At 34.8% G+C, this 10,173-nt stretch overlaps 1 protein-coding gene across 1 annotated transcript; it reads right to left on the bottom strand.

Moving 5' to 3' along the window:
* Positions 1-1,690: 1,690 nt before the first annotated feature.
* On the bottom strand, positions 1,691-9,462 carry LOC133309707 (VIN3-like protein 1). The gene is made up of 4 exons (XM_061510506.1): positions 9,432-9,462; positions 4,119-4,746; positions 3,339-3,649; positions 1,691-3,237 (listed from the first exon to the last, which is right to left on the bottom strand). Exons 1-4 carry the CDS (start codon positions 9,460-9,462, stop codon positions 2,042-2,044), a joined length of 2,166 nt encoding a protein of 721 aa, XP_061366490.1. The 3' UTR covers positions 1,691-2,041.
* Between the last annotated feature and the right edge of the window lie 711 nt (positions 9,463-10,173).

Raw genomic sequence — 10,173 nt, 5'->3', positions numbered from 1 at the left:
CATTATTTGTGATTATTTTTAACCAAACAAAAAACCCAAGTTCTAATTTTAGACTATAATCCTTTCAGTAAACTTCATATTTTAACTCATTTAGAATATGAAATTTATTATTTGTTAAAGAGTATCGCAATAGATAAGGAATTTAAAATAAAAAAGAAGTTTACCAAAAATAAAAAGAAAATAAAAAAGAAGAGTATTTAATTTCTTTAAAGTTAAAAAGATATTTAATACTTTATTTGTTACGTAATTAGAAATATTTAATAAAAAGTATTAAATGCTTTTAATTAGCAAGGCTATACAATATTATTATCAGTTTGACTTTTCTAATTATGATTGCTAACTAAAAGTTAAATCAATTCATTTTAATTTTATATAAACTTCATTTCACGCATGGCATAAAACTAGTACTCGTGTAATAGCATAACTTCATAACATTTAATGGCTCTTATTATACATGCACTCATACATTACTAATAATTTTTATTCTCTTCATTTTTTATTTTTATCTTCCTTTTCGGTTCTCAAGTCTCAACCAAAAAGTAGTGCTTAATACAGTAGTATATTTCATTTGCTTTAGGTAGTGTTTGGTTGAAGTTTTATTTTTAGATCCTTATCCATCTGATATTGACATTCCATGTTGCCAACATTTGGTAGCAGAAACACAAAAACTTACCCACCAAAATGTTTTCCTCATCCTTTCTGAATTGCATGTAAAAAGAGAGATGTTACACTTTTGAAGTTTACCATCCATGCAATCTAACCGACAAGTTTATTACAACAATCTTTGTTTCCTTCTCCAACTCAATGCTAGAAAAAGCCACGTAATGAATGCCCTATTAGACTTGACAAAGAAGCAACAACTTTTTCATCTCTTAGCAGAATCAATTTGTTATTTTGCTGTTTAGCAGTTATCTTCTTCATCTATTGATTTATTCATTTGGTTCTATGGTTTTTCCTTAAAAGGCCATCATCTAGATTTACCAGATGTTACACGCACCTGTGGCCTTCAAGGACAGCTTCAACAACGTTTGAATGTCGACGCACACTCAAGTGGAAATGTTTTAAAAAACGTTCTTGACATTCAAAAATTGAAGTATAAAAGGGTTAGTTTCCTCATTTCTATCCATTTTTCCATCATTATTTTACCTTTAACCGAACAAAAACTCACAAAATTTAACCTAATTTCCTTGGTAAAATTTTGCCCAATCAAACAATTTTTTTATAACTTTCTTACCAAACTCACTTTCCTATCAGGTTGTTCCTCATTATTACATTTACCTGATTAAAAAAATATCTCCTCTACCAAACACCCTCTTAACAAAGCCACCAAGCACAATACAACTCCTTCTACCGAGTTTATCTAATGTCCTAGCAAGTTAACTTGCTTGGCCAACTTTTTGTTTACTATACATGGTAACTTAAAGATTACCCACGTTTGCATGAGTAGTCTATAGACAAATCAACGATTATTCTTTTCTACATTTTTTTTTGTCACCATTGATTTGTGTATGAATGGTATAAATCATCTTACATAATTTGATCATGTTAAATTATGAACCCCACATCAAGATAACCTTAGTAGAAGCAGCCTTATCATCTGCATGCTCACCAGTGAAGTGGGGTGACAAAACAAAGATACAGAAGAATAACAATGGATGAATAAAATCATCGATCATATCATGTTGCTTGTCAAATGACAGTAATGAGAAGAAAGTTCAACACTAATATCTTCCGTGATTAAATTCATAATAATAGAAAAATAATTGCAGTAATTTAGAAAATAGTAGCAAGATGCCTTCTACATCCTGAAACTTCAGGTCCAAAGATCCTCCCCTCCCCATTGAAGGAAAAATGAGTGTTACTGTCTCAGCAATCATCAATGCAAATCCTTTTAGCAGGACAAGACTTGTCCTATAAAAATGAATCACGGTGAGTAATAAAAAATGCCTGTACAAGGCAGAAACAAGCAGGGTTGATTTGTCACTTTAAAATCATAGTCTTGAAGCAAATAGCAATCTTGAATAATAGGATTTCAAGACCCTTAATTTGATGCCACAGCCTTATTACAAAACCCATTTCTTGGCCTCTTGTTGGATACAATATCAGAAAATGAGTCAACTAGTTGCCCTGCCAAACTACTTGGATCATCAATCAGAGTTTGAATGAATGTATTAACCACCCGACGTTCTTGCTCTGTGGACCTCAAACTAAACCATGTCAACAATTTCAACCTAAACTCTTGTTTGATATGACCCTGACATTCTAGCCAACGAATTACTTTCACACAATACTCAAAGTTCTCGTCTAAGGAGAATAAACCATCAGATACATGCAAAGGAGATCCATTTATCAAGGTGCTGTCACAATCATGTGTCTCTTCATTAGTGCTTGCTCTCATCCTTTTCCTACATGCATCGACACGAGAGTCAACGGCTGGCACTTCTCCAGCTGGTCCATGATTCCAGGTTTGGGAACCACCACTACCATGTGATCTTGCAAAACAATTTTTCTCTAGACCATGAGAAGCAGCATCATCATCTGCCTCAATAGCCTGCTGCACAGTGCAACCATTATCTTCATCCCTGGAAGACTCGAAAGGAGGTGTAAGTTCTTCATTCAAATCAGGCACTGAAACAACATTTAGATCAAGGCCTCGTGAAACTGAAGGCAACTTCTCTTTTGGATTGCTAGGCTTGATCATTTCACTTTGACCACAGCAGTTTCTCATATCAGCACAGCAAAACCCCTCAAAGCAACCTTGTTCTTGAGCCCAAGCAAGATGCAAAATTTTTCCAAGGTCTCGAACCTTAAATCCAGCATCTGCCATTGTGGGATTGGGCTCCATTTTGGAGCCAGAAGAATTACCTCCAGTTTGAAGGTTCTCCTTTTTATTATACCCGTCAACTGACGAAGATGGATTTTTTTCCAATATCTCGATGCTCTTGGTGAAACACTTGGACTCAGAATGACCCAAATCACCCTTATCTGTAAAAGATATAATCCGAAAAGTATATTCTGTGCAAGGCTGTAGGTCAGATATCAAAATCCTCCTCTGAGATTTGGGAAACACACAAACGGGATCTTTTGTGTGTGACTCCTCCCTACTCTTGTAATACCAGAGCTTGTACCCCTTAATGTCATCAGAAGATATATTTGACATTTCAATTAAAACGATTTTGACTGAGGAAGCTGTTACCTCTTCAAAAACAAACTTGCAGGCAGCGGGAAGTGAACCCTCTGTGTGGGATAAAGCAGCTCATCATATACCATATAAATGAAATTGCTTGGTAAGCAAGAAGAAATTCTATATTAAAAATCAAAAAAGCAATAATTCAAACCTCTAGATTCTGGATTCGCATTGGGAACAGTGGCCAACCACTCATCAGCTTTCTCAACAGCAAGAGAGCAGAGTTTCTGTACATCACTAGCAATAGGGAGTCTGCTAACAATGCCACGCGCCATCTTGGAAGAAACCCCATTAACTGGACCAACTTCCGTTTCCAGTTTAGCTTTTGCCTCTTGCACCATTTGATGCAATTCTTTGAATCTCGAAGTCCCATCCAGAAGCCTGAAGCTCAAATATATCCTGTAACATAGTACATCTACACGCCGAGCATCTTTTGCTATATTTAGCTGCTTCTTCCAACATCTACCATTATTAAACATGAACCATCCATATCAGCAAAATCAGGCTTAATATTTAGTCACCAACATACAAGTTGCAAGTGATTTAAATACATTATACACCCCAATCTTCTGTTTCACAATCAAATCAAAGGAGCTGGAAAAGGTCATAATGGAATTCATTTCTCTTGGAAAAGGCACATCAAGGATAGCAAAAACTGTAGTAGTTTAAGGCATGCTCTATTGCTGAATGCATGTTCAATCAGTGAATGATGAACAGAGAGGCAGGAAACATGGGCAAATTTTTTTTTAATTCTTTTATTAAATAGTATATACATAATGCATGTGGATACATATTTTGCTGCTGAAACACAGAAATCGGAATGATTCACCAAAAGCTTCACTATCAGTATATCAACAACAAATAATAGCAATAATGGTAGAAGAGAGGACATACAACTTCCATAACGCAGCAGGTGAAGAAAATTACTCACCCAAGTATCCCAGTAACTTTACCGCAGGATGCACAACAATAACCACCATCTAGTTGCATCAGTTGCCCATGATCAACAACTCCTACTTTTTCATGTTGAAGGGCACACTCGATGTGGCAAGACAATCCACAGGAGTCCCCTTCAGCAGATTCAGATGTGCATACCAACCAAAGACTAGGATCCTTGTTATCATCAAAAAGGTGGCAAATACAGCAAGAGCACCTTCTACAAAATGTGTCATCTTTTGATAGAACCGCTCTACAAGCTGAATTTTTACAGATCCAGGAGTTTGAATGTCCAAAATCAGAAGGAGGCTCAGCAGCTGGTATGAATCGTATAGGGTTTTCGCCCTTACGATGTTGCTTCCTAGAAGGCTGATTGCTGAGACCAGAAACTTTTTTTGAGTCCTGTTTCTTGATTATCTTACTAGCTGACTTAATTTCCGTCATCCTGCTTTTTGAAGAAACGTTCTTTTTGTCCTTATCAAAGCATGTTCGTAGAAGTTCCTTCTTTGGACCAGATTTCAGGAACTCCTGAAGGAGTTCTGAACTTCTTGAAGCATCATCTGAATGGCCATTTTTTTCTGGAGTACTTTGCACACTAGATGAAAGGCTTTGAACCCCAGAAACTGGACAGAAATAACAACCAACTCCAAAATAAGTCTGGTGGAAACAGAAGGAAAATTTAACTAGAGTAAACAATGAAATCTAAACTCACAGATAGATGTCGATCAACTGAAGGAGAAATAGTAAAGCTAGCAAACTAATCCGGAGTAATAAAAATAAGTGCAATAAATAATAAATTAAATTCAGGTTCCACCAATGAAATATGAATAAAACATGAATCACAGCATAGTTCAACCTTTGACATAACTTCAGCCTTCTAGATTTGACCCCTTCATTCAGACCAAGGTAACCCTATAGACCAGCTCCATCAGGCCTATTTGATTTCCTTTCATAAATAAATTCATGACCCCCATTGTCTATATTTAACACCATAGCTGAACTTATGTAGGTACTCATGGCACATATAGTCTCATTCTTACTCTCTAACTCCTGTGCTAAATGTTCGATATTTGGAGACCAATACCCGCTTTTCCTGGACATTTGTAAGCCTCATATTACAACATCGAACATAGACCTAAGATTAGGGCAAGGAAATCCAACAGCTGGAGCCTAGCACACCGGGTTATGTTTGTTTCTACCTAGACATCATGTATGCATCAAGCAGCAATTGCTACAGCATCTGCACTAGATCTATGCATCTAATGATGAAATATAGACACACTACCCCATTAGGGACATCTAGCAATAAAAAACAGGTAATGAATGAATAGATTTGATAAGAGTCTACATGAGTTTAGTACACCCAAAACAATTTCATCATAAAGCCTCATTTAGGCAAGGAACAACATATAATCAACAATGGATATGCTGAGTGAGCATGTGAATACATGGGAGAGAAGCAGGAAGCTGGCGAATGAATTTGTAAGCACATCTTTAGCACCTTGGCTTGTTATCGACTGAAGGACCAGGAAGGGGGAAATGGAACAAGTTTATCATCACATAAAATACAATGACATTCCCCTCTAATGCTATCCAATACAGCAAGAGTATCCCAGAACCCTTCCTAATCCGTGTAACAGAAGAATGGAAAAAAATTACTCAAAATAGTGTATCACAGATGGAAACTGATAACAAGAGAAAAGATTTAACAGAATGAACAAATTGATTGCAATCTGCATGAACTAAATGTACATAATTTGAAGCACAAAAATTGTGTGACAAAGATAAAAACAAAAATCTATAAAGAGTTAATTCTGGAGAAGACAACCATTAACCAATGATTCATATGCAAAATCCAAGAAAATACAAAAACATTTGCACAATTCACCCATATAATTTTGCATTACGCTGTTTTGATTCTAGATTGTAAATCTAAACAACGTGATCGATATGTAGCAACCTAATGTTAACTCCAAATTAGAACACAATCATTGTCTTTAAAAGCATTCCTCTTTGCATTGACGGAAACAATGTCAAGTTCATATGAGCATTCAACCTTAAAAGCTTTCCAAATTTTCAAACATCAATGTTGAATTTGTGAGCAGATGCTGATACCATACTAAATCAAGAAATGAAAGAATCATTTAAGGGAAACATCAACAAATACATCAAATGTGTTCAGTTATGTTAGTTCAAGGTGAACATCTATCAAGGAGAAGACCTGGAACCATGTTCCTCCAGATGATTAGGACCGATCTTGAATAAACAATCAGATTATAAGTTACCATGTCAGAGTAATAAAAATCAAGCTACCCTGAATCAATTAAAATTACAGAAATATCTCCAAAATACATTCCAAACAATAGAGATCAGCTCTTCTCACCAAAAGTTTGATTATTCACACCAAGCACATGAAGCAGCAAAAATATGCGCACATCAGGCTTTCTCAAATAATTCAAGTACCTAAAAGACCAAATAGAGGAAATATTACTGGAAAAGTTGAGAAAGGAAAAGTTGATACCTTATAAGCACCAGATCCTCCCTACCGTGAAAAAAGAAAAAGAAAAGAAAATGACAGCCAACAGAGTTTGGAACAACCCTTTATATAGGCATAGGAGCACATGCTAAAGCCTGAATTTTTAATTTATTATGCACATCTCAAAACACTAGTGTAAACCTTTATACACGTACACCATTCAAAAAATATTATTATGGAATTTATTTGTCATCAATCCAACCATTGAACTATACTTAGAATCTTGATCTTTCATGCAAATATTTGAGAAATTTGTACTTAATAAGTACGTAATTAAAAGTTAATATTTTCTAATGCTTAAAAAGTACAAAATCAGTTTCGGATTAATATGAAATGAAATATTACGATCATGATATAAATTTTGAAAATTAACTATCCAAAGGAAGATTTACAGTGAAATTTGTGTTATAAAAAGCTATTAAATGTGGAAGTTATTTAATGTGGTTAATACATGAACAATTGATACCGCATGGGCATTCTAGTGGAAGACAAGGTGAACTATACCCAAATACAACTAAACACCTAGTTTATAAGACAATTTGAATTAAATAGCAACAAAAGCTAATTCCATAATGTACAAGATCTGCAGGCACAGCCTGGGCATGTTAGTGGAAGATGAGGCTGAACTATACCATTTACATCTAAACACCTAGTTTATGTGACAAATTTGAATTGAATAGCATAATTCTATGAGTCCAAGATCTGCTGGCATGCTGTTAGGACCCATTTGCAAGGTATGGAACTTGGAGTCCCACATTGATTGTATGGGCAACTAATGGGATATATAAGGCCTTGGGCACTCCCACCCTTTGAGCTAGCTTTTGGGATGGTGCACCTCAAGGTTCTTATAGAGCCTTCCACTATGTCTCTCAGTTGCAATCGAGCGGCGCGGGTGGCGACGCCAACATTGCAATGTTCGCCCGGGGCTAGTAAAAGACTAGCGCAAAGCCAGCCTGCTTAGGCGCCGGGACTGCAGAGCGTGGTGAAATGTTATGACCCATTTGCAAGGTATGGGATTTGGAGTCCCACATTTATTGTATGGGCAACTGATGTGGGGCCACCCTTTGAGCTAGCTTTTGGGGTGGTGCACCTCAAGGTTCTTATCACATGCCTACTCAATCAAAGCAACCATATCGACAGCTTGTGGAATGATGTACCTCTCTTTCAATTCACATAATAGTATAGTTGGGATTAACATAAAACTGCACAGTAGAAATAGATAATATTGTAGTATAAAATCACCAACAGACATTGGCAGTTCTGTTAAAACCATATCCTAATTTTTTGACAGCACTAAGCACATGTTTGGGTAATTGGTAAAGAATTACTTAAGTGGAACGCATTTTAGAAGAAGTATCTTCTGTAGAATGAGTTGTATATTTGGGAAGGTTCACCCAAAAGCATTTTTGAGAAATTGGTGTGAAAATACTAAAATTACTTTCAGCCAAACTTTTAACTCAAAATAAATTGTATTTGGTAGTCAACATGACAACTTGGACAACAGAATCACTTTTAAAGGAGCTATCAAAACAAGGACTAAATTCAATAATCACACACACCTCTTAGCATTTATAACACCATTAAAGCTTACAATGCATACTTAAATTGGGAGTATTACATGTCCTTCAATTATAAATAAATATAATCTATCCATAACAACAACACACATAATGCATCAATATTTCATATGATAAAAACGAAACATCACTGGAAGGTCAAAATTTATATCCCCGAGTTTTTAAAGGGAAAAAAATAAATGGATTTTCCTATTGTGTATAAACATAACAGGAAAGACCAAAAAACATCCTATCAAAAAAAAATTCAGATTGGTTTTGTGGACAATCTTCATAGGCTTTCCTAAATTATTACTAAAAGTTTGAATTAATCTTAAGCCACATAATTCGTCATTTATTGTTTTCTATAATAAGGTACCACATAAGTTTCACAAAGTAAAACACTTCCATATAACAAAAGACAAACGATATTTTTTTATTTAGTATAATATAATATAATTCCAAGTAATGCAAAAACAATAAAGGTAATTAGATATTACTTTTATGCAGCCCATAGCCACAATTACTTTCCAAAGCTATATCACACTGAGGGAAAAATAGAAGAATACTAGATATTAACCATATGTGTTCAGCATTAATTACCTCACAAGCTTATTCTGATATAACTGATCCTTGGCTTTAAGAAAATATCCATACAGCAGATTTGACTCAAGCATATATACTCACAAGGTATATCATGTCATCATATTACTCCATTTTAGCTCATAATTTTAATATGTTGCATCATATGGGCCAAACAAATTTCACGTTTGGGCCGGCCAACAGAAAGGAAACAAATCTTGATCAAGCACTCACATAAAATTTAGATGGCAACAAATCATGCGGCCATAAAGTGAATTAATGATATAAGGACAAACGGCCTTCCAAAAGAAGTCACTTTCAATATTTATACTATGCACAGGACTGAAAGCAAAAGAAACTACATGATTAGACATAATTTGAAAGAAGTAGCAGTATGTTTGTCAGAAGTAAAACACTAATAAAAAAACAAAATCATTAGACAAATCATACAGTATGCATCTTTCCCAAAGTCCAATTTCAGCTGGCGTTTTAAATCATACCTCCAATAGATTAACATAACATACAAGATAAAACTACTCTAGCTAACACTCAGAAGTCAGCATTACATACACAGCAGAAAAGTAAAACAAATAGTTGCAACTTGTAACCATGAATAAAGCCTAAAAGTAAAACATACCTTTAGCAAGGAACTTCTCGTCTAAATCCATTTGCAAGTGCTGAACACTATAACTGAATGTCCCTTGTCTGACAAGCAGAAATAAATAGCATTACAAGGGTGTTTAAGATATTGGGAAGAGCAAAGGAGTGTCATGCATGAATCATCATTCATCACTCCACTCGATTCCCAGAACTTTAACATATAACTAATAGCTTGCTTGAAGTACAAATTCCAATTTCCAAAAGATCAAAAACAAAAAATTACTATCAACACTTCAAAAATTTATTTTGGATTGTTCACTTCTGTCTGCCCTTCAACAAATAAGAAAGTAAAGACTTAACACTGGAGCAACCATGGTTCAAATACATTAATGTCAGAATGTGGCTCATGAATTGAACACAATAAACAAGCAACATACAGAATCATAATGCAGGCTAGGAAAACTAAAAGCACATGACACCAACTGTAAAATTAAATCAAAATTATATCTCAAATTAAATAGTAAAATAAAATAATATCAATTTGATTTAAACCCACAATGCCTCATGCAAAAGACCCAATTGCAATCAACAAAAAAAAAAAACGCTTATTATAATTATTTTGTTAAATACATTCCAAAACAAATGAAATAATGGTAAGGCAATATAGATATAAATAAGAAGCTGAACATAAACAGAAAAGTAGAAGCATAATAAAAGGCTCACACATCACGATTTAACTGCTCTTCCTATTAGCATTGCGCGCATCAAAGAGATACTAT

Source organism: Gastrolobium bilobum, unplaced genomic scaffold (genome assembly GCF_033153095.1).
Source record: "Gastrolobium bilobum isolate Gb01-03AN ecotype WA unplaced genomic scaffold, APGP_CSIRO_Gbil_v1 utg12305, whole genome shotgun sequence".
In the NCBI taxonomy this organism is placed as follows: domain Eukaryota; kingdom Viridiplantae; phylum Streptophyta; class Magnoliopsida; order Fabales; family Fabaceae; genus Gastrolobium; species Gastrolobium bilobum.
The sequence above is the reverse complement of the archived record's forward strand: the minus strand, read 5'-3'. Positions and strand labels throughout refer to the sequence as shown.

Coding starts and splice junctions, on each gene's coding strand:
- LOC133309707 (XM_061510506.1), bottom strand. CDS start 9,462: ATGGATTTAGACGAGAAGTTCCTTGCTAAAG. Junction 4,747..9,431: donor CGAGAAGTTCCTTGCTAAAG/GTATGTTTTACT, acceptor ATTTCTGTCCAG/TTTCTGGGGTTCAAAGCCTT. Junction 3,238..3,338: donor TGCGAATCCAGAATCTAGAG/GTTTGAATTATT, acceptor TATCCCACACAG/AGGGTTCACTTCCCGCTGCC.